Below are 25,703 nucleotides of genomic sequence, written 5' to 3'. Positions count from 1 at the left end.
TGTGCATAATTTTTAGGCAGCTTCTCTTCCTCAGGCAAAATGGGCCAAAAAAGAGATTTGAAGGACTCTGAAAAGTCAAAAATTGTAAAAGTTCTTTCAGAGGGATGCAGAACTCTTGAAATTACTAAGATATTGGGGCGTGACCACAGAACCATCAAACGTTTTGCTGTTTTGCACCCAGATGGATGGGCCCATGGCTGGATCAGTAACGGACACAGAGCTCCACTTTGACTCAGACGCCAGCAAGGTGGAGGTGGGGTACTGGTATGGGCTGATATTATTAAAGATGTGCTTGTTGGACCTCTTCGGGTTAAAGATGGCCTCAAAATCAACTCCAAAACTTACCAAATAATGGCATGGTCCCCTTCCTCACCTGACCTAAACCCTATTCAGAACCTGTGGGCCCTGCTTAAATGGGAGATTTACAGTGTAGGGAAACAGTACACCTCTCTGAACAGTGTCTGGGAGGCTGTGGTTGCTGCAGCACAAACAGTTGATTGTCAACAGATCAAAAAACACGTGACAGTTATTGAAAAGAAGGGTGGCTATATTGGTCACGGATTTCTATTTTTTTTGACATGTCAGAAATGTTTATATGTAAATTTTGAGTGGTTTTATTATTCTCACTTTAACAGATGAAAATAAACTAGTGAGATGGGAAAATGCTAATTTTTCATTTAGTTGCATGATAATTCTGCACACTAATAGTTGCCAAATAATTGTGCTCAATATATATATATATATATATATATATATATATATATATATATATATATTTATTTATTTATTCTCTTAAAGACAAAACCTCACTTTTACTTTCTTAAACATTCAGGTTTAGGTTCATTAACATTTGGATTGACCGAGTGCACTGTAGTTGTTCAATAATGAAATTAATCCTCAAAAATACAGCTTGCCTAATAATTGTGCACACAGTGTAATTGTAATGAATTGCTACCATTAGATTGGCTGATAAAGTACTTGTATTGATGAGCAGCTGAACAGGTGTGACCAGTAAGTGACCAGTAAGTATGTATCTGGAGTTTAAAGTGCACAATTTCTCTCAGGAAAATGTGCAGATAAAATCGCACAATAATCACCCTCAGACAAAGACCATCTATACACATTGAATGTTTTATTAAAAAAGAAGTTATAACAGTTTATTTTATACACAACTATTTATGAGGTTATAAGCCTATTAATAGAGAGCATCTGTCATTTTGACAAGCATGCCCACTTCACAATGAAAAAAAAAAAAAGCAAACAAAAAAACATGAGGGCAGAGAAGGTGGAAAAAAATAAAACAAAGAATGGATTTACTGAAACAAACCAAAAAAAAACAAAACCCTTTTGACTTTTAAACCCTCGAGTATCACACACTAGGTACCAAATACATAGTTTCTATTAAAACAAAACTGCTGTTTTCCATGCTGCGTGTGCCTGATAAATCCCCTGACGGCAGCAGTCGGCCAGCGCAGGGAACAAATCCACACAAGCACAAGACAGGATGGGAGGTGAGCCTCGACTCCACACCAGAAGCATGCAACTGCTCGAGGAGATACAGTCAACACATGGGGGAGGTGACTTTACAGGATGAGGGTTCCTGCTCTTTGCAGCTGTGCTGATAAAATAGAGAAAAAGCCTTGGGAGTCTTGTCTACAGATGAATAGACCAGTCACTTCACTCAAATCCTTCATCCTTATTGTATGCAGCAGGTTCTGGGAGAGGAGTGTGGTTATAGTTGCAGGACTGTAGCCCAGCTCTGGACTTCCTGTGCAGGTTTACAGTCACAATAGTGAGGCTCTGTGAACGCTAGCATCTACGATATAGATGTGCGGAGTCTCTGTTTAAACCTGCAAGCTTGTTGTCTGAAAGAAGTGAATGGGGAAAAAGCCAAAAGGATATGAAATAAAAGAACATAAAAATGCTTTAATCTTTAAAGAAATAATCTAGAATTCAAGTTGCAGTGGGAAGTGTAATCATTCACTAGCTTTAGGATGTCTTCTTTAGTTCTTAAGTTAAAGATAACTCGAATTTTTAAAAAAGGCAGCTATTAGTAAAGCAAGATTAGCCATTGAGAAGATTGTTTACCAGAGGAACACCAGGCCACAGCTGAGTATATCATCAATTTATTGCAAATAATCCTGACAACCAATCTTATGATTTTTGGAGGGGGGTGGGTGGGCAAAACAAAAGAAGATAAAAATTAACGGTTAACTCCCTGTAGCACTGCTGCAACATAATGTGCCATTTTTATTACAATTGTCACCTTGGATCTAGTACATTATTAGTACAATACTGCACAGATGTCAAGTAAAACAAGATTTCTGAGTTGCTTGTTACAAAAAAACCCCAAAAACCTTAACATGAAATTCTTATCAGTGTAGCTGAACCATAGCTCAACCAACAGGGACCAAGTTTAAAACCCTAAAAAACAAACAAACAAAAAAACGTGGGTCCCTCTCTGTGCGAATACACAATTTTTCTTTTTTCTTTATTTTGCTGCATGGGGGGGAAACAAACAAACACACACACACACACACACACACACCATGGGTAAGGTTTAGCTTTTGATGTGCATCACAAACCTCACCACAAAATAATGTATAACATTCACTTTGCTTTCAACTGCCTTGAATGTGTCAACTATAGCAAAGGTTAACTCTGCCGAGAGCTAACCCAAGCTGACATTCAAAACATCCTCAGGGCGGATTAAAGAAATAACAATCCCGGGTTCAAAGTGGTCAAACTGATCAGATGAATTAAAAACAAACCATGGAGACGTCTGCATTCAAAAGAGCACAGAACTATGTTATAGATCATGCTTATAGAGAAAACCCAACATCTTGAAAAGGGCTGAACCACACTTTAGATTTCAGTACAGTTAGATCTATCAGGCTCACTACAGGTCATCCTAGATTGAAATCTCTCTCACACTCACACACACCCCTGTACAACTCTGAATCTGAAAGACGATGACGAGCAGGCATGTTTATGGGGCATCTCACATATAACCACAAAACAGACTAAGAATCAGATGACGCATCGATGCTTTATCAGGTAAGTATACCAAACTATGTAACGCTATCTGTAATACAGCCATGTAGCAAATGTTTAGTTGAAGTCGGTAAAACTAACTATCGTGACATGTCAAAAACACTGCTCAACAAACATTAGCATGATTTCCATCCTTTCAGTATCACCTGGGTGAAAATGTTATTCACTATCCAAGATACAGCCCAACTAAATTTCAAACCTGAGCCATACAAGTCTAACAATCCTACATTAGCACAAATAAACCCTAATGCCATTCGCAGCCCTGGGTAATTCCCCTAATTGTCAACAGACTGAAAATTTAGACGTCGAATCACAAATTGTACAGGATCAAACCGCAGAAACGGGAGAAGACTGTAGGTTAAAGCGATGTGCCTTTCTAATTTTTAAATGAATGACCTTCATGGCTTTTTGAAGATGTGGTTTTTGTGGACTTCCTTTTTATGACGAGGCACAGAAGAGGGAGTCGAAATCAGAGGTGATGAGGTGACCTCCCAAGTGGAATTCTGCCTTCAATCTTTCACTTGGGATCCACAATCCGCCACAAAGCGACCAGTGATTCTTACTGCAATCTACGAAGTGAATACATTTCAAGGTTTTCTAGGTAGTCCGTCTGCCGCGTTAGCCTCCGTGAGCAACACTAAGTCAGTGTTTTTGGGTTAACACTGAATTTTCATGAGGCTACAGAGAGGTGTCTTTTTACTGTACAAGGTATACGCTGTACAAAAAAAAAAAAAAAAGATTAAAAAACAAACCAAGCGCGCTGACCACCCCCCAACTGGGGGAAAAAATGGCAAGAAATTAAAGTAGAGAAAGGAATATAAAAAAAAAAAAAAAAAAAAAAAAAAAACCACAGAAGTGTCAAAACTCAAATGTGACTGCAATTCCTTTCCACGCATCATAGATGGACATCTTCACCCGCCACAAGGTGTGTTCCTTTGTTTGATTTTAAAGTTAGGAACTCAGATCTGTACAGTTTAGTTATCATGTACAGGGCTCGTATTTCGTAATCCAAAAAGAGATTCTTGTAAGCAGACAGTCCACTCGACACCACCGGGGTTACGTACCAGTCAGACCAACATGGAGAGCATGCATCGGAGCAAATCCAGAGTAACAGTGGAATGTGAGGAAGACTGATACAACACTAACCTCAATAGGGAGGGGGACAAATTACTTTTAAATTTCACTCAGATCCACTCAGTAACCATATGACCATTTTTGTTGCTTTTTTACTGAGATTAAAACAGACTTTAGTGCTGTTCCTTTTAAAAAATATTTATATAGTCAGAAAAGTTCCTTAGGACCAATAACACTACTAGAAATGTGTTTCAAAAACACAAATACAGCTGATTGTAATACAGAGACCTCCCTTCACAATGACACAGTCTGGTGCTTGTGTGTTTGAGGTGACTCCTGATGTGGAGTATAAAATGCACATGCACGGTCAGATGGTTAAAGTGTAGCTCTGGTCTATTTTTAGTTCCCAAAATACCAAGAGAGTCTGACCAGAATGCCCACAAAAGAAAACCTATATTAGAGCTACCTTCTGTCTTCACTGCCTGTGTGCACTGACCTTACATGTACAGTTTGTGCAGCTAGCATACATTGGTACAAAACAGATCTTTAGTATTGTTGCTTATAATGCATTATGTTGGATTCTCAAATTAAACATGTAGTTTCACATAGTGAGGACATTACATGAAAAGGCTGCTCTAAATGCTCGCTTTGATATGTTTTTGTTTTCCTACTCTTGGCTCTGCATGATGTACACGGCTCTGGCTAGAAGCACAAGAAGCTCCGCCTGCTGTTTATCATGGGCAGCCAATCATAAGGAGGCTGACTTAAAGGGAGAGCAGCTAAAACAGGTCAGCAAACATATACAGGCAGCTGCAGGTCAACAGAGTAACAAAGAGCAATGCAAGAGTAATGTAACAGTCCATGTAGAATCTGAACTGAATGATAAAAAAAACCCAAAACTATTTCATATTCTCATAATATGTTTTAAGAGATATGCTTAAGAGGTATTCCAGGTTGATTTGTTAGCGTCTATTGGCACTGCACTTCATATAAAATGTGCTCGGACACTTGTGTGTCAGTGTGTGCATTTAAAAAACAAAACAAACCCCCCAAATATGTGGTGATGTACACCAGAGAGGGCAAGTAAGACCTAACTTGATCTGATGGGGACCAACTAACAAAAATGGTCAGAGTCAACTGGTATTATGGGAAAAGAAAGGAAATTATATGTCACTGAGGTCAAAAGGGAAGTTTTATGAAGTGGATTTGTGTAGAGAAATCAGATGTTCACATGGAAGCTTCTTAGATGACGCACCACACAAATGAGCAGACTGACAGGCAGAGAACGTGGATGCGTGTGAGGAGAAACAGTTACAGAATGGGAGGGGAGGTCAAACACACCAAAGGCTATATATCCATAAAAATCCTTGTTTAGTAGTAATAATAATAATAATAATAATAATAAAAAATCAACTTGTTTAAATATGAATATTATAAGTCTGCTTTCTCATGGTTAGGAAATCAAATATAGTCTCTGTGGGGGTTAGGGGGGGGGGGCAGGGGGCAGGATGGGGGAACCCTCCTATTACTACAACTCCATGTCCTGGGCCTCGTCTTCTGAGAAGTCAGACATGGAGCTTTCAGATGAAGAGTCGCCTGCCCCCTCTTCCTGCTCCTTCAGAGCCTCCTCTGTTGCATATTTCTGAATGTACTCTGCGGAAGAAATAGAGAAAACAGATTTAAAAAGGTGAGATGGCTGGTCTGCAATAAAAAGGAAAATACCTCCTGAAAGGAAAATACTTCTACAAATTTATATTCTGCTGGATACAAAAAACATGGATTGGTGCAGGTAACATATTTTCATTAGGTTGAACCTTTGATTTTCTGCTTGTACTCCTCTGGCCGATGAAGGTACATAGCAGCTGCATCTCCGTTCAGGGGATCGATGGGGTTTGGGTAGGCCAGCAGCTGGGGCAGGAACGACTCAAAGATGTTGGTCAAATCTGAAAAACACAAAAGGAAACCTTATCTCTTTACCCATGGAAAGAAATTAGTTCTTTCTAGTAACTTAGCAACTATTTTGGTAATGCATCAAGCCAGTTGTTTGAAGAGTTGTTTTAAGCCGCTCTAAATGGATGGGGTGAGAGCATCATAGCTTTACATGCAGTTTTATGTACTGGTTAGAACTGAAGTTCTAGAGTCACCAGGAAAACCTGATTTAAAAAAAAAAAAAAATATGGCGCTTTAGAATTTATTTTTTTTTACAAATAATTATTAGAATTTTGTTTTCCTTTCCAAGTTACAGATGTATCATTCATGTTTAAAGTTACATAACACTGCAGCTTCATTAATCCACACTGCCAACATAATCTGGTTTATCCCAACAAAGCCCTCGGAAAAAAAAAAGAAGCTAATTCACATTGGATATAGTAAACCAAGAAACACAGAAGTACACTTGCCTACATTTTTACTGTAATAATGATTCGAGATGCCTGGTCTGATGCTCTAACGTGCGCATGCATTAATTCAACAATCCAGAGGTTTATGTGTTTCACAGTTTGGCTGTTGACTGGCTATTAAGAACTCTCCAATACTCTCATTGTGCATGTCTCCCCACTGGATACTCTACCATTGCCTTGGAAAGTGGACTGCCCCAACTCCAGGTTGACAGTTTTAGGGTTTGCCCCCAAAGCATGTAACCTTATAAAGCTCTCCAATATGAACTGCTGTTCATTTAATGGCTGTTATTTTCGGGCAACTCGTAAATGTAACCTCTAATCTGAATAAACCTGGTAAAGAAATGTCATTCCGTTATGTGCCCAATAAAAATCTGGGTGCTCTTGTTGAGTTAGCATATCATAGCTTAGTTTAGCTTAATTTAAAAAGGGTCAGTTGGGAATTAACTCAAAATTCTGAGCTTGATAAACTCACACAGGAAGAAACAAATAAAAACAAAAAAACACCGCTAGGTGGCTTTTCACTAGGTCTCAGCTAGTTCTCTCAGAGCTGAGGGAGAGTCCAAAACCTGAGATGACACTTTCATCTCCTAGGTGTCACTGTTGGGTCCATTTATGTAAGGAAAGCAAACACTCCCCCAGTTCTTTTCCACTGTTTTTGGTGTTTACAAGATTAAATCAAATGCTTTTGCTCCCTCTTCCTTTGTATAGGCTCATTACACAATGCTTGGCTGACTGGCCTATTCCTGTCATTTGGCTTATTTCTATGTGGTTTGTTTTGTTGTTGTTGTTTTTTTTAAACATCCGACACAACAAAACCTACAGTAATCCACACAAATACAACATTCGCTGGAAAATAATTAAGACCGAATGAATTCTCAGTTCATTTTTATTGGTTCTGTAAATAGCATTTAAGGTTTCAGTATTCTCTTGAGTAGGAACATGAGCTAAAATAAATACCAAGGGATGCCGGAACATCTGCTAGGTATATTACTGTAAAGTCATTTATACTACTCAACAGCTATTTTAACCCTGTGAAGTTGATATTATGGGAAATTAATGGGGAATTTTACTGAGAGAAGGGCACGGTGACGTCAGGGAAGCAGGGAGACCAGCAACAGTGAGGGAAAGTAACTGAGTCAAGTATATGTGGGCATGTCTTCCACAGCTGACAGATAATAACTCACTCCTGTCGAAGGTGACTGTTTTCTGACCTTGCTGGTTGAGAGTATTACCTTGTTAGTGCTCACTTTTCCCCACAGTAAGTAGATTAAAGAGCAACAGTACACCATTTGCTAAAGAGGAGCTGCCAGTATTTATTTTGTGCGGATGGCACTGTGTCAAGTTCTTCACACATAATCACACGACCCTCAGAGAGGGAACTCAATACAGACACAGAGCGTAGTCACTCACCATAAAGGGCTGTCCATGTCTGGTTGATGACATCTAAGCACACCGTTCCTGATCTGGGAAACAGAGAGGGAAAAGAGAGTTACAGGTTAAAAGGCCGAAGGCAGGCAAGGAGGAATCTGTGTATGTTGCTACGCAGAGTTTTTCTTTTTTCTACAAAAGGGCCATCCTGTTTTGAAAATGTCTTCACGTTTGTTAAGAGAAATGCAAAATTAGATGCAACAGGTGTACTTCCCAGCAGCTTTTGAGCAAACTGTGGCCATTCAGCTGTATATTTCCTGTCAATTCTGAAAGTTGTGAAATATCATGTGACCAGAACGGCCTGGCCCTACTAAATATATAACTAAAACCAAGTTGCTGTGTAAGTTAATGTCAAGTTTCAGTAATTTAAGCTTTAGATTGTTATTGTTGACATATTCCTAGCCACAGATCAACAGTTATATAAATACACTTATTACAGACCTTACCCACTGGCTAATAAAATGTTTCTATTAAACTTGCCATCATTTGCTGGTGAGAACAGCCTAGATGCCCTGCTATTTTTGGTATTTGAAACGCTACACTGTCACATATGGGGAGGAGGCACAAGTTTTTCCTGCTCACCTTTATGGACTGTTCAGTGGATTTACGGACTCAGAAAAGCAAAGAGCTTGACCGAGCAGGTACAAATGTACTTACCAACATAAGAAAAACAAAAGAAAAACACAGCAATTCTGAATTTTTTGGTCAATGTTAAGTTTGGCCAATATTTTTCTGCTTCTCTTTTTGGTTTGTTTTTTGCCATCATTTTCTGGTGCCCAAAGATTACTGGAAATCACAGTGAAACAGTATTGCTGGTACTTATATGGTGCTTTTCTTCTTTATTTGACCACTCAAAGCTAGTCCAATCCACCGTTCATCTTTGTACAAGCGCTTTGAACCTAACGTTCACACACTCGCACTCTTATAGATGCACCTTGGGGCAACTCAGTTGTACAGTGTCTTGCTAAACGATACTTCGACATGCACACTAGAGGAGCCGGGGATTGAACTACCGACCTTCCGATTGGTAGATGAGCTACTCTACCTGCTGCCCTTTCAATATAACTCAAACATTTTCAGCCGTTAATTTTGTCGTCTGCAAACATTAAGCAAGCATAAAATGAACGTGATGGCCAATGGCACTGCTATAACTGAGTTAGGTTAATCCTTTTCACATTTTAACATGAACATTTTCAAAACAATGAAAATAGAAGAAGACTTGACAGCATACAAATATGAATTCCTGAGCTTCAATACTTGCATTAATAGTCTGAAATGGTGGAGCATACATGACTGAAATCAACTTACGCTTCATCAATGTTGGGATGAAAAATCTTGTTCATGAATCCTGAAAAAGACATGAAATAAGTTAGGACAGTGCTAAAAACTAAAATTAAGATGAATAAGTCTGGGTGTAAAGTAGAGTTAGAGTTCGTACCTATTGATGGTGATTTGAATGGGTATTTATCAGGAAGATCTACTCGCACTTTCCACACGCCTCCCTCATACGGTGCTGTACATAAGGAGGGGACACAGAATACATAACAAAAGAACAAAGCTGAGTGCAGACGACAGACTTTTATTTGCCTCAACATCATCTTCCATCCTTCATGTATTTAAATGGATTTAAAAACAGTGTTATAATCAATTTTCTCTGCTACACATGAGCTTCCCTCATCACGTATCTGTCATTTTATGCAGTAATGCACTTCAGCCCAGGAGAAATCTTTACTTCCAAATCACTTCAAATAATACGCTGACATCAAAGAGGAAGCGACTCGGATTTTGCGGGGGTGTTTGGTGCTTGCCCAGAATAGCTGTGTGTAACAGGACCCTCATGTGCTGTGCTGAAACTGAGAAGCACATACATGACAGATAACGCACATGATGGTTGAGCAGCAATGGGCACAACAGTTCCCCTTTATTTGGCATTGTTTCGAGGCAACATAAACAGGGTCAAACACACACTTCCCCTCTTTGCTGATGCGTAAGTGACAGTGGTTTTAGTGTGACAGATGTTACAAGTAGCATATGAAAGAAGTATTTCCTGCTGATGAGGCCACACTCCTCATCCAAATTCCCCTCAAGCCTGTTCAAGCCTAGCTCCTTTCCGTTTTACACTTTGTGGCCTCAGCTCTAGTTTTGCGTTTTGCGTTTCTTGCCTGCTGTGAAAAAGCTCTTTATGTTCTAAACAAAGAGACTGACTGACACTCCTGCAGTGGCTGCTCTCACAACCACATTTACTGTCACTTCATGCTCTGTAAATCAATCTTAACATCTCATTTGTTTTTATGGCGATGGCACTCATGTTAATAGCTGGTTTAAAATACATTAAAATGCTTGCTTAATAGCACTGCATTCAAGGAAAAAAAAGGTACCCTGGATAACCCCTTAATTATTTTAGAACATGTTACTGAATAAGGTCTCAGCAGCAATATTCAAAATGTGTGTGGAATGAGAAAAAACAAACAAACAAAAAAACTGAAAGAAGAAAATCTTACTTCCTTGTGGTCCAAAAAACTTCACTACAAATTCATTGAGTCCACTGAGGATGGTGACTTCATGCTTGCTCTCGATGCTGTAGGACAGTTAAGGAGAATTGCTTCACGAAAAGCATACACATAAACAAAGAACTGCAGGACTGATTCTTTCGTTTGGCTTCTGTAGAAACAGTCAGTGAGCTGTGGTTGCTTCCTGTATCATCACATATTTTCCTGCATGGTAGACAAATGCACAAGAACAACCTGACCGGTTTCCTCTCTCCTACCTGACATGATTGTCTGTATCACTGTGAATTATGAAGACTAAAAAGAGGAATGACAGCTTTTGACAAATGATAATAATTTTATTGTTTTAATCCATAATCCTGGAGAGGCGTTATCTATGGCAACTAATAGCTCAATGCCATGCCCCCCGGGACACTGAATTAACATCAGGATGCCGACTGAAGTGTTCACCCATCCTTCATCTGCTAACTATTCCAAGTCTCTTTTCCACGTGTCACTCTCCATGAGCGCCTTGGCTTTCTAGAACTTGATATTACCACACATACTTCTGACAAAACACAGTACTCACTGTACGCATGTGTACAAACTGAAATACTAATTTTAGTCACTTCTCATAGTTGTAACTAATGGAGCTGACAGCCCAAGAGTCCAAAATATACAGTTAATACTGTACTGGTAATATCAGAAAAGGAGGTTTATAGTGTCATATATAGCTGAAAAAACTATATATATTGTTGAGCATTATTGGTGCCTTCATAGATGTGAAAGCTACCCATGTGAGCTGCACTAATGCTCCCAGGGAGTCTTTCATACAGTGGTGAAAACCTCCATGGGATGCTTTTTATACCCAGTCATGTCACTAATGAGCCTAATTAGCTATGAGATGTTTGAGATAAGATGTATTTTTAGCATTCCAGCTCAATGTTTTCAGCCTAAACTTGTTTCTGGGATCAAACTAAAACAATATGTATACATTTGATGTGTTGTCTGAAGTTTTATTTACAAATATTTGCAAATTTCCTGTTTTTACCATGAGCCAGGTTTTTGTTTGTTTTCGCTTTTTAAAAGAAAGGTGTTAGTAAAGAAAAACAGCCTGTGTTTTCATTTGCTACTCCAGTCATAGCTATAATTATAACATAAATAAAGTTTAAAAAAAAAATTAAAAAAAGAAGAAGAAAAAGAAGAAATAGTCATTATCACACTAAGCATTCTGGATCACCGCTGTTTTTACAAAACCAAAAAGAAATCACTTTGCCTAAATGTGACCAAAGGAGATCATAATAAAAACACGAATCACCGTTTTCCACAGCGAACAGAAGCAGCTGTCTTGTTGATCCTGATTTAGTGTGGATCTAATTAGCAGCATCACTGACCCCAAAGGGTTAAATCAAACTGAAGGTTATTTTAAGTTCTGGTAGAGACTGCTAGAAGCAGATTGAATCCCTGGCTTCAACAAGGAAATGTGTCTATTTCAGACAGAAGAGGAACCTCTCTGTACTGACTCGCACTGGAGTCAAATAAGCATTATGAGGGTCTCCGATGCAAAATCCAAGGCGAACTAAATACTCATCTAAAGGTCACTAGGAAAACATAAACAAGCCCAGTGCCTAAAGAAACAACTCCTGCATCATATTTCAGTGCTTACACATACATAATTCCTCATTTTATTCTAGTTCTGCTCTTTATCTAAAAGGACATTTACACATCTAAAAGCTATATAAGATAAGGCAGCAGTGACAAGGAACAGGACGATACAGACTGTGTGTGTTGTGGTATGGAACAGAAACCGTGAGGTGTGGTGGGTGATAAGCAAATTATGGGGCTAAAACAACAGTAACTACACTGCACACTGACTGAAACTGGCCAGTCTAACTAGGAAGGCAGCGAAAAATCGACCCTGCTATATGATGTCACACTTACCTAAATTACAACAAAATAGAAATGCAAATGTAAGGGTCCTGATGACCTATAAATATTAAACTGTTGAGTACGTTTAATATCTCATAGAGTAAGATAATGCTAACAGACACCACTGACATGAAACTTGCTTTCAACCAACTAAAATCTATCAGTTTTCATCTAATAAGGAAACAGCAGTCACATGTAGCCACAGATTCACCCAGTTTCAGCATCCGTCAGCAGCAGCTTCACCCAGACCAAGCTCGATTTGAATTTCAATGACTGTGGTTATAATTTCTATTGGAAAATTAAAAGAAAAAAATATGATTCACATGAATGCAATATGAATTCCGGCTTTTTAATTTAGGCTAAAAAGGCTAACGTGTAGAGTACACTTGACCCACTGATTGATTCAGTTAACCTAAAGATGAAGGAAAGAAGAATCTCAAAGAAGAATCTCTCTCAGACACAAGCTCAAAACTAATATCACTTTGATGTGATTCTTTCCATCTGTCTGGTCTAACCCAATAGCCTTTTCTACCCAATAAATAACTGTAGGTCTCTGTTGACAACGTTCTCACACTACAGAAAAGGAGTTTGGCATGTCTGTAAGAACAGAGGGAAGTTGTAAATTCCCCAACTGTTTGATGGATTGAGATGGAATGTGAAAAACACAGCCAACCAACTTACTAGCTTAACTGAGCTCAACTCTAGATTTGTTTTTGTTTTTGGTTTGTTGAAGTCGACTGTGTTCAGATTTGGCAAATAAGTCGAATAAACAATGTCAACAAGCACAGAAACACTGAGGAAATAGAACCTCTGCAACATTTACATGTGTATCCCTTTAAGAACATGTGACTGATTTGGGTGCATTTAGTTGTAACATGAGATACTTTGTATCTTTAACATCTTGAAAACATGGTAAAACACACTTGAATCACAAAAAGGTTCTAAAGGTATAAGCATGCAGTGTAAAAGTGCAACACACTTAAATGTTGCACCTCATCTTAAAAGGTTATAATATGAAGCGCTAAAATAAATAAGCTGATAAAAGGGGAACTAAAATATAACTAAATAATTTGTCACGCAGCATGGGTAAACCCAAATACCCAAACAGAATTAATGGAAAAAGGACAATTAACTACAGAGTTATATCATTACTTATCCCACCCCCACGCAAAGATCGCCTGTCCAACCCTTCACCTTGGATTTATATAGTTAAAATCACATAAACAGGTAAGTCAATAAATATAATCCAACACACGGGGCCCAATCAAGCTAGGAGAACATACATAAATCCACACAGATCACAGAAAGCCTTGAACTGTAACCTAAATTCCTTCACTACCAGACTTTATTATAAGGATATACTGACTTCAACATGCCAGCTCACTCTTTAATAACACAGTGTTAGACATGAAAAAAGTAATAAAAAAAAAAAAAAGGTACAAAAGAGCTCCTCTCAGACTAACAATTACTTTGTTACTCCAGGACTAAGGTCAATGTTGTCCTGATATTTCTTCTGTAGCCTATAAAGCACGTTTTAAATACTTGGATGTAAAAATATGCAGTAAATAGCATTTACAGTTGTGGTCTAGACATGTCTTGTTTTCTTTCTGGTCCATTCAGGCCTCTATCCCTGCCTGACCCCGGATCAAAATATCCCCTCGCAACCAGCCTCGTTCCAAGTACAGAAAACAAACACGACGAAGAATCATAAACAGCATACTGTCAAACAATGTGGCGTCAAATATGCTCAAACATTTCGCTCTTGGAGACAGCAGTTGTTGATCTAGTGATGGGAGGCACTGGCTATTTTCAAAGCATGTTCCTGTCTCTTGCCGTTTTTGAACAGCAGTCGAGGAAAAAGCCAATTCCATTCATCTGATCCAATTCATGTATTGCATCAAAGGACAATGACGTGCAATCAAATCAAACGATCAAACTGACTGCACAGGTCAGTTATTTACAGTTTTGCCTGAAACTACCAGGATTTCAGCCTTAATTACATAAACTGTGACTTGAGCTTCATCCAAGTCAGAATTAAAAAAAATCACATGCAATCTGACTAAGCTAATAACATGCACACTGTTTTACCTTCCATGTCATCAACATGCCAGGCTAGAAAAAGTATGCGATCCTCTGCACCAACAACTTGACCACAAGCACAAACGAGAGTTGGAGAGTTTGGAAGTTTAGATGTGCCCTTACCTGTAAATGAATGGCATATAAAACCTGCTACTGGAGATCGAAAGACTAAAGCAGCAGCAAGTCTAAAGACTTGGGTGTTCATCAATCTATAACAACATTTTCTAGCACAACCCCCCTCCCCCATAAGACTGAAAAATATTTTCTACCTGGGATGTTGCTTTAAGTCCTAATTTTCCACCATACAATCACACTAATGATTTCCATCCACCATTTGTTCTGCCTGTCATATGGACAGCTAGCCATTGTAGCTGCTAGCAATGCTCGGTTGAGTCATTTTATTATTGCGTCACAGATCAACAGGTGCACGTATCTCTACCTACATTTACATTTAAACTCTATATTGTGTATATTGTGCATTTTGCTATTTATCGTACTGTTTATTTTAATCTCTGTGTGCAGCGCTTTGTGACTACCTGTCTATGAAAAGCGCTTAATAAATAAACTTACTTACTTACTACCTTTGTAGCATGGTGTGTGTTTTTGTCTCAAGAGCAGAAACATGTAGCAGACGCAGTTTTCTTGCATATTTGGTAAAGCGCTGTGCTTTGTTGGAGGATGTTGAAGGTGGTCTCTTTTAGATGTTAAATCTTTGATGGAGGCTAACATATAAAGTGGTGTGAAAAAGTGTTTGCCTCCTTCCTGATTTCTTAGTGTTTTGCATATTTGTCACACTTACATGTTTCAGATCATCAAACTAATTTTAACATTAGACAAAGCTAAACCGAGTAAATACAAAATGCAGTTTTTAAATGATGGTTTCATTGATAAAGGCGAAAAGAAACACATCGTGCAATGATCTAAAGAAGCACCTGAGAAACAAGGTCACTGACACCTATCAGTCTGGAAAGGGTTACAAAGCCATATCTAAGGCTTTGGGACTCCAGTGAACCACGGTGAGAGCCATTATACCAGGGGTGGGCAACTCTAGGCCTCGAGGGTCAGTGTCCTGCAGGTTTTCGATGCGTCCTTGATCCAACATCAATCGAATCAATTTGAATCAACATAGCTGATTCAAATGGCTAAATTACCTCCTCAACATGTCTTGACGTTTTCCAGAGGCCTGGTAATGAACTAACCATTTGATTCAAGTGTGTTGACCCAGGGTGAGATCTAAAACCTGCCCTCGAGACCTGGAGTTGCCCACCACTGCATTATACACAAACGCAGAAGACTTGGAACAGTGGTGAAGCTTCCCTGGAGTCAACATCTCATCCAGGAGGTCACAAAAGACCCCAGAACAACATCCGAAGAACCGCAGGCTTCTCTTGCTTCAGTTAAGATCAGTGTTCAGGACTCCACCATAAGAAAGAGACTGGGCAAAAATGGCTGCATGGCAGAGGTCCAAGACATAAAGCACTGACCAAAAAGAACATAAAGGTTCATCTCAGTTTTGCCAGACAACGTCTTGATGATCCTCAAGACTTTTGAGAAAATATTCTCTGGACTGACGAGACAAAAGTTGAACTTTTTGGAAGGTGCATGTCCCCTTACATCTGGCGTAAAAGTAACACAGCATTTCAGAAAATATCATCATCATCATCATCATACCAACAGCAAAATACAGTGGTGGTAGTGTGATGGTCTGGTGTGATGTTTTGCCACCTCAGGACCCGGAAGACCTGCTGTGGTAAATGGAACCTGAATTCTGCTGTATACCAAAACATCCTGAAGGAAAATGTCTGGCTATCTGTTTCTGACCTCAAGCTGAAGTGGACTTTGGGTTCTGCAGCAGGAAAATGATCCAAAACACACCAGCAATTCCACCTCTGAATAGCTTAAGAAAAACAAAAAACAAATTTTGGAGTGGCCCAGACAAAGTTTTGACTTGAAGCTGATTGAGATGCTGTGGCATGACCTTAAAAAGGCAGTTCGGGCTCGAAAACCCTACAATGTGACTGAATTACAACAATTCTGCACAGACAAGTAGGATAAAATTCCTCCATAGCGCTGAAAAAGATAGCAGCTATAGTGGCCCAACCAGTTATTAGATTTAGGGGTCATTTTTTCCACACAGGGCCATGTAGGGCTTTCGCCCCCCCTTAATACTAAGAAATTGCATTTTGTGCCATCTTGTGTTATCTTTGTCTATTATTTGAATGTGTTTGATGCTCTGAAACGTTTAAATGTGACAAACAGTTAAAACAGAAAATCAGGAAGGGGCAAACACCTTTTCACACCACTGTAGCCCTTGCTCTCAGACATGTCCAGGCTCATCCAGCTGTTGTGCATACAAGGAAACCTAACATGGCAATGCTATAGCGATATTACACCGTTATATAACTTCAAAATTTAGACTGGTATTACCACGAAGGATATGACACAGCACTAGAAGAAATGAATGATTGTCCTAAAATTCCTCCTTATCATTAGGTAAGAATCAGACTTCGGAATGTGGTAAAAATTATAGAAAATTGTTGAAGCGAAAGGTTCAGAGGCAAGATGTAAAGTAGTGAAGTGAAAGATATAAAGCTACAAACTCCCTTTTCAATGAAAAACTTAGAAAGAGAGTACCATATTTATATTTCTTTGTTTGGAGATTAGGAACTCTAAGAAAGTCATCTCTATTTTACTTCCACTCCCTCACACACAGACTGTAGCAAAAAATATACAATCAAAGGCCTTGGAGATGAAAGGCAGGAAATATAGCAGCTGCCCTCAGGGTGTATGCAATAGGTAGGCTTCCTACACGAGACAAATATAAACGACCAAAAGAAACACACATTCACACCCATTAACCACTAGATGTAGAAAACTATTATTTCTATGAATACAAGCTGCAATTTGCAGAAAAACTGACAAAAACACATAAACAGACAACAAAGTCAATGTGACCAACAAGACTGTTCCTCCTGTTTAAAAATGGATTGAGAGACATGAATTATGCATGTGAGCACGTGAGACCATGAGTGTTTACTTCTTTGAAAATCTCTGCCAGCATACAACTTTATCTGTACATGTGGATTGTTCCTGCTAAAGTCCAATCCTGTGTTTAAATCTGGATGTGTTTGTGCATTCAACTTTGTATGTATTACTGCACCGCGGCGAGCCGAGCAAGATTACTGTGTGACCTCCACTACACTCTGCTGCCTGAAAACAGAGGCAGCTACTGTAGCACAGCAACTATCCTGCCACTGCAGGCAGAGCGAGTGATAGGCAGGGTGTTTCTGAGAGAGAGTGATTTAATCAACTCCACACCAAACAAACACTGTTCTCCCCTTGCAGTCATCATCACAAAACCTCACTGACCTACAGTCTCCCTCTTACCCTGAAGTAAACACTTTCCCCAAGTAGGGTATTTTCCGATATTGCTAATTAAGAAAAGACAAATAAAACAAACAAACAAAAAAAAACCCCAAAAAACTTGGTGTTAATGGGGATTTGCAGCCTGAAAAAACAAAACTAAAATTAAAATACAAAATAAACAACAACAAAAAAAACCAAAAACTAAACCCCAGCTCATCGACTCTGTAGACAGATAATCCTGTGAATACACGGTCAGCTAAAGAGGAACGAAAATGAGAACAGAACCAAGCCTACAGCTGCAATTCAACTAGTCTACAGATGGCTCAAACCCACCCTTGTATATACAAGAGTGATACGACACAGAGTATCTTTCCACTTCCATTTTATATCTAACAAGATGTAAATAATTAATCTATATAATATGTAAACTTGCCAGTTGCTTTACTGGCTCATAAAATGACATGAACTCTCCGTTAAATCTAATCCAACGCAGAGCACATTAAGTAAGAGTTCTTCAGAGTGTCTGCAAAGTAAAACAAGCCAAACAAAGAAAGTCAAATCAAATATTATTATTATCATCATCATCATCATTCACTACTTAAACAATCCTGTAGTGATATACACCAGAAATTCCGGCAAATATGCTTCCACGCTTGTGCACCGAGGCAGACTCTGCTCACCAGGTTACAAAGATTGCAAGGTACACGACAGGGGAACTGAAGTACACAGTGAATTAGAACAAAAGCAACATAAATTAAAGAGTAAACAAAGGATTTTACTAATATGAGAATTTGATTTTCACCAAATTCATTTTGATTCAAATTGTTCCTGAAACTGTGAATGCTGAAGGTAAAAACCTCTGGTGCTACAATGTTACTGATAATTCGCTTCAAACTACATCAGTAATGTGGAAGCAGATAGGTTAGCCTTCTGCTTATTTCATGTCTTTCCAACATCTCACTAAGAATAGAAGGAATCTCAGTGTCCCTCACCTTCTCTCAGTGTCATTTTTTTTTTTTGCATAGTTTCTCCACTTTATTATTGGGCATTTTTAACCCCCTTTCTAGACAAATGCAGAGAGCCAGAATATACCACAACAGCATTATGGCTCACTCCACCAGAGCACTTGGAAAAAAAGCCATGTTAGCTTACCTATCTCTCTGCTTAAATAACAATCAAAATAAGCTGGCTCTTTGGGAGCAAAGACGATGATTGATAATTATGGTAAATGAAGATGGTTGTTACTAATACCAGATGTCAAAACTGCATTCCTGCTATGGATCAAATATGTCACTATTTGTTAAGCTGCACACTATACTTTACTACTCTATAGTTATTTTCACATGCTAATATGTGCTTCTTGCAAGTACAGCACCTTTGGGGGGCAGCAAACATCTACATGGTTCTGAATTTAATATTTTATATTCAAAAGTTAATTTTTTTTCATGATATAATCAGACTAAACATTCCGTCTGTGTTACTAACTGAAAAAAGACAACTATTTAACTCATGGCCATATGGTGATCTATTTTACACTGTAAAATTTATAGATAACAGCCTAACATGCAAGCTGTTAGGCACACAGCTAAAAAAAAAAAAATTTTAAAGAGGGGGGAAAAATGGTTAATTCACATTTAAAAGGCTAAAGAATGCAAAAGGTACATCTGCTCAATGGTAACAGGTTGTACCTTGGACAGGCGCAGGTCTAGTTGTGCTTCAGAAAAACAAAGAAGCATTCTTTTACACCCACCACAAAATGAGCATGTTGGAAATGCTGAATGGAAATGGCTATCCTTTGCTTTTTTTTTTGTTGTTTAAATCTCAAGTGTGGTGTTATTCAGCAAAGCTGGGCTTAAGCTGTCCGTTTTAGAATCAGCTCCGGCTCCTTCTGAGACATAAAGAGTCTGAATGCTGATGGAGGACCGGTGTGTGGGGCCTGTGCCAAAGAAAATCTTGCAGCAGGCTTTACATATCAATGGACATATGCCCCCAAAGGCCTGACTCAACTGAAATCCGATTGTAAATGTCTGGTACTGTTAAGCGGCGCACTCACTGGAAGGTGGATGGGAAATAAATTAAAAATAAATATGTCTGTTTTATTTCTGCTTCAAAGATCCACGGTCTATAATTTTACACATTTAATAGGACTGCTTTCTCAAATATGCACAATCATTTGCTCCTGAGAATAATAAACCTTGGGCAAACCTTTTAAACATAATACAGATTTCAAATTTCACCAGATGTAAAAGCCATCTGCACAAGACAACAACTTGCACTTGCAGCAAAATTGAAAATCTCTTTTTTTTTTTTTAACCCTTACTCATTTAGTAATAAACCGTAAATAGCCAGCTCAACATGCAAGAGTTAGCCAAATGTATTATTCACTTTGCAATGCAGATTTAGTTTCCATCAGATGCAAGTCTCAATATACCAATGGCTACCTCCCAGTGTGAGAGCCGGAGGAGCTCAGAATTGAGCAGACTAAGTTCTTTGTCTTCACTGGTGAGAGATGAGAGCCCACCCACTGCAATCAAATGTGAATCCTTCAGCTGCTCCTCCTCTCAGCCCTTCACTAAATCAACAGTCTATTTACAGCAGTAGTGACAGAGTCTGTGTGTGCGCACGTGCATTTGAGCTACGTGCATGCACATACAAATGAGTTGATCATTAATGAACACAAAACTGAGCCAGTGCAAGAAAAACAATGGCCTGGATCTGAAGCAGCAGTCTAATGAGAAAATCTAATAAACAAGATGTGCTGCTTATTGTACAGAGAAAAACACAAAAAAACTCAAGAGACATTTTCACGAAATGGCTATGGTGAAATTCACTTTAGTTAGAGAAACACGCGGGGTTAATTTTATCAACTTGACACAGATGAGAAATGAACAGCAGCAGATTAGCACAGTGAGGCAAGTATAGGGTGTGTAAGTATAGGTTGCATTTTTTTGATAAGGGCCTTTTACTTTATATGCAGGTTAATTTCGAGCAAATAAAAGCTGCAGTGGTTTTACTGCAACATTTAAACAAGTAGATCCAGCGGCTCTGGCCTACATGACCGAACTTAGTTACCCCTTTGATTTTCCACACTAAAGCACCTCTGCATGTGAGTGACAGAGCCAGGCTGAACTCCCAAATGCTAGGGGGGAAAAAAAAAATCATGCGAAACAAAGAGAGGAACTTCAGTCCATCTGTTTTTCCAAGGGAACGCAGCCATGCGTGCAGGAAGCTTCGCTGTATGCACTATGGGATTAACAGTGAGGGCCTCAAACACCCTACTGTCAGCGATGCCTTGCTCCTGGACCCCCAAAACAGGACTGTCAATCAATGTGGCGCCTCCTGAATAGTAGGGGCCTCATACACAATTGACTTTGTTACCTTGCATTCATTCACAAAGTCCTAAAAACGATAAAAAGCAGGAGCTCGGTTGGATGATATGTTTTAAAGAAACCTGCAGTGACACAAGAAAAGTTATGCACCAAATGTAAATAAAGATAATAAAAACTGTGTCAACTGACAGCATCATGCATGCGGTTCAACACCCACAAAATCTTGACAAGACTTATATTTAACCGAATTTTAAATTCGATTCGATTTTTTTTGTATGCTTTCAGATATTTTGCCTTTGGGGGTAATAGTATGGTGAGTAACTGAGGCAAAGGACAACTGTGCTTCACACTTTTTATACCTACAGCACGTCACATTATCTTGCAACCACAATGAAAATAAAATTGAAGTTAGCAAGTTTTCTATTAACTTCTTTGTGTCAACTACTGTGTAGTTATTCCAGCCCAGTAACAAAGCATGCTGGTAGCTTATGCAACTTCCTCATCAGACCAGGGCATTCCACATTTTGCTCATGGGTTCATTGTGGCATCCATTTAATCAGTCAGGAAAAAGCATACAACTGCTGGCTCCTTCCCTACAATAAACTGCATCTAGTTAGTTCAGTCCAGCAATAATAGCACTGAGTGCAGTTTAGCTGCCCGTGACTGTGCGACATGGCCTGACACAGCAGCAGGAGGTAGAGAGGGAGGGGTGGGTCACAGGGGCTTCTCTAAATGGGAAACACAAAAGAACCTACTGCTGATGCTGTCCGGATGTCATTCTACATGGGCACAATGGGCCAAAAAAACTAAGCAGAGAGGAGATAAAGCTCAGGATTGGTATTACTCTTAGCAAGGGAGGAGGGATGCTTTGGAGAGGACAATCAAAAAAAAAATGTCCCATGAATCTGGACAAGTGAATAAATCAGATTGCTAAAGGTTGACTGCTGCCTAAAAAGTTACTTTTAAAAAAATAATTTAAAAAAGTCTAAAAATGTGAGCTCTCCTTGAAAACTGCAAGTTGAGAGGTGTGATGTGCAACACCTTTATCACCTGATTCAATATAAAAGGAGGTATATGCTAATGTTGACATCAGGTATTATGATGAATACTGAGGCAGATTAAAGCCTCTGACACCCCTCTGCGCAACTCTTAGCAGACGAATAAAAATTGCTGGTGGCCATGCTCCAGAGAGCCCTTTCAGCAGGAACTCAAAGGTTGAAAAGTACAGCTGGGATATCATTTTGAGGACATCAGATGTCCAAACATCCCCTCTGATAGAGCGAAATTTTATTTACAGCAGAATATACACCTCAAGTCTTTACATCTCATATTAATTAAATTTTTAGCACCTAGAGAAGAGACATTTTAAAACTCTTCTCTGTTGGTTTTCCCATTTTTAATTAAATAAACAATTTTGCAGTGTGTTAACTGAAAGACCAATTTTGTAACAATTACATTAGATAAATTAGAATTGTCACACATAAAGATGTCCAAGTCTTATTGTTGGTCAATTATATGCCAAGGAAAAGCGAGAGAAGTCAATAATAAGAGCCTTGTTAAAATGACCTGTTTTAGCATGCACAATAGGCTTAGTGCTATGTAATTCACCTGTGCTCAAATTCCAGGAGCTTTCCACCTGAAAGTCTTTGTAAAACAACAAGACCAATAAAAAAAATTATATGCAAATAACAGCACAACTTCCTACACAATATGTGCAGTCAATCCCACACAACAGGCTGAATGTAAAGCTCTTAGAAGTGACACACTGTGCTAAACTCCTTCAAGAACATTGTGTTCGACATCAAAATCAGCCCAACCGAGGCCAAGACAGAATACCAAATGTCAAGAGGTTATGCAGATGATAGGAAATTAATGTTAATTTAATGTTTAAGAAATCCAGTCTGTCAAGAAGCGGTCAATAAATATTGTCTCGTATTGTATAGGAGGGAACGAACTAGCAGGAAGACGTATTACAGTGGAAAGTCAGTGTACACTAACGCTTAATGTCTTCTCTATGAATATTTCACAGAATTGTACAAAGAGTAGTGAGTACTAGCATATAAAAGCAGGCTGCAGAGTATTGGCTGGCTTGGGACAAAGCTTAACTGAGTGGTGCTACATGTTAAGGTCATTCTGACATTCATTTTCACGAATTCCCGCACGGCCTCCGTTCTAGATTCACAGCTCTCCGGTGGCCAAAGCAAATTAATGCACAAGGCCTCTCAGAACCTGCCTCTGTCTAAAAGCCAGTGTGAGTTTCAGGTTTTGGTTACACTAGGGGGAGATGCATTGATAGCAAGCACAGAAACAGGTTCTTATTGATAGTTTAGAAGAAGGGCCTACTAGAATCTGGAGACCTGCCTGCTCAAGATCAAATCCAACTCTTTAAGATCTACATTTAAAACACACATAGCTGTCATTCTTAACACTTGCTGACCACTAGTCTTGGATGGTATGTTTAAACACTCAGGTCACTGTACAAAACTGAGCAGGTGGTATTTAGCAAACCAGCTCTTGCCTGTCAGTGAAGTAGCTCAAGAAGGAGAGGGGTTTTACAACACTCCAATGCTTTGTGTGTGGGTGTGGGTGTCCACACTACAACCCTTACAACTCTTGTTCTGTCAGTTTCAGCACCCTGTCACAGTTGCTACACCTTACACATAAATGGTGTCGAGCGGGGGAATAATAAACTTTACATACTCATCACCAATCTCTTACTGCAGTAAAAAAAAGAAAAATATAATGCTATAAATAGTATTCAAAGAGTTATATATTATTGGTCTACAAGCAGAAATAACTCAATTAAGCCCAAGCTTGAAAACAAAAACAAAACAAACAACACACCGTCAATATTTTAATTTTAAAACTATTAGTTTGAAGCTGTTGGGGTAACTTCCCCTTGTTTTTGGTTTAATTCTGACCAGCCCACTTCTAACCCCATATTTGCAAAGCTTTTACTGCCATCCCATCAGCTGTTCTAAGTCCCTCCCTCATGTGGTTTCCGGCTAGTAACAGGCTACCCAATCATTAAGCTGGCTTCCACTGTGCTGGGACAAAAACAAAACTACTTGTTCATACTGTTCCTTCTGGAACATTGCATGGACTGGAAATCTGACGTCATGATTCACTTTTATAACTGCTTCTGTCATCCCTGAGTGAAGCTAAACAAATAAAGCAGCGGTGCAAGAGTAAACATGGTGACGACGACTTGAAAAGCAGAACACACTAGATGCTGCCAAAAAGTTCAAACATTCCACAGTGAAAATGACTGTAGGGGACTTGACACCTGCTGTACCACGTAACAGCTGCCACACTCAGTTCCAGATCCAGTATGTCCAAAACTACACGTTAACACCCATCGAAAATGAGACAAGTTAGTACTGCATGAATTTGCCTGTTGACACTGAAGTACAGTGAGAGACACTGATCAGGTGGCCATTTTGATGCTGAAATTAACCAACTGACTAGCACGCCAGTTCAACAACGCTCGTTGCAGGTCTTCTTGTCAAGTGGTAGATGCAATAACACACATACCAAACCCTTAGTGGTGTTACAAAGCAAAGCTAGGTAGACCCAGATCGCTATACACGCAGCAATAACGCCAACGTCTTGCGACTAGAACAAAAGCAGCAGCGTTTTCAGTTGGGCTTACGTTATGTAAACAAGGTTCTGTGTAAGCGTGTGAAAGGGGCAGTTTGAGTTTGATTCCCGTCATAAAACAGAGGAGTGAACAAAGAAACCAAATTGCCACAAGGTGTTTTAGGTAGTCTACCTCTGCTACATCTGTTGGTGGTGTAGCAAAACATTTCTGTATAAGGAGAAAAACGTCGGCGTCTGTGCGGATATTGCAGTAATTTTCAGAGCTGGAGAGCAAGCTCTAGACAGCTAATGTTAGTTACAAAGAGATAATATTACGATGAAAAAAAATGCCGGAAGGACCTGTGACCGATCTGATTAGCTAATACAGCTGTCCCGATAAGCGACTGAAGGTTCGCAGGACAGAAATAGCTAACACTTGGCTTTGCTAGCAAAATGTTGTTTACACAAAACACCAGTCATTCACTGTGAAAGCATTTTCTGCTTGAGGGGGGTTTCAAGAAAAAACAAGCAGCACCAATAAATAGAGTTCACTCATATAACGTTGACAAACTGTTCAACACATAGCTGACCAGACAGCGATTGAGAGACTGTTGTTTATGTTCAGAAAGGATACAGTTTCACCACATCGGTATCCATTCGCCTTTTACCCGGACTTGGAGACGACATTTTTGCTTCTTCCACCGCAGAACACCCGTGAGAAAGCTGAAAGGTAGCCCCCCCGGAACGCTAGATAGTCTAGCAAACGGTACTATCCGAAAGTTAACATTTGCCTCCAGAAATGCTCGCAGGGAGACGTCTTCCCACTTCAACGTATCTCTGCCCTAATGAGTAGCTGAGCTGTCTCTAGACCTCTGCCGTTCACTGCCTCTCAACGATATGACCATGGTTCCGACATAGGGATCCCTCCGCGAATGACGCCATATTATGTGCGACCCAAACGTCACCATAAATGGCCATGT

General features: G+C 39.3%; 1 protein-coding gene across 1 annotated transcript; it reads right to left on the bottom strand.

The window, feature by feature from the left end:
* Nucleotides 1-1,112: 1,112 nt before the first annotated feature.
* Nucleotides 1,113-25,659, bottom strand: ube2h (ubiquitin-conjugating enzyme E2H (UBC8 homolog, yeast)). Its single transcript, XM_084909762.1, has 7 exons — nucleotides 25,358-25,659; nucleotides 10,457-10,533; nucleotides 9,394-9,468; nucleotides 9,264-9,303; nucleotides 7,938-7,990; nucleotides 5,943-6,071; nucleotides 1,113-5,781 (listed from the first exon to the last, which is right to left on the bottom strand). Exons 1-7 carry the CDS (start codon nucleotides 25,408-25,410, stop codon nucleotides 5,657-5,659), a joined length of 552 nt encoding a protein of 183 aa, XP_084765888.1. The 5' UTR covers nucleotides 25,411-25,659; the 3' UTR covers nucleotides 1,113-5,656.
* Nucleotides 25,660-25,703: the final 44 nt, after the last annotated feature.

Source organism: Perissodus microlepis, chromosome 17 (genome assembly GCF_051167445.1).
Source record: "Perissodus microlepis isolate ML-2025 ecotype Zambia chromosome 17, ASM5116744v1, whole genome shotgun sequence".
Lineage (NCBI taxonomy): Eukaryota > Metazoa > Chordata > Actinopteri > Cichliformes > Cichlidae > Perissodus > Perissodus microlepis.
The sequence above is the reverse complement of the archived record's forward strand: the minus strand, read 5'-3'. Positions and strand labels throughout refer to the sequence as shown.

Excerpts from the sequence above, each read along its gene's own strand:
- ube2h (XM_084909762.1), bottom strand. The coding sequence starts at position 25,410 with ATGTCGTCTCCAAGTCCGGGTAAAAGGCGAATGGATACCGATGTGGTG. Across the intron at positions 10,534-25,357 it reads GATACCGATGTGGTGAAACT|CATCGAGAGCAAGCATGAAG; the intron begins GTATCCTTTCTG and ends ACTGTCCTACAG. Across the intron at positions 5,782-5,942 it reads GTACAAGCAGAAAATCAAAG|AGTACATTCAGAAATATGCA; the intron begins GTTCAACCTAAT and ends TTTCTTCCGCAG.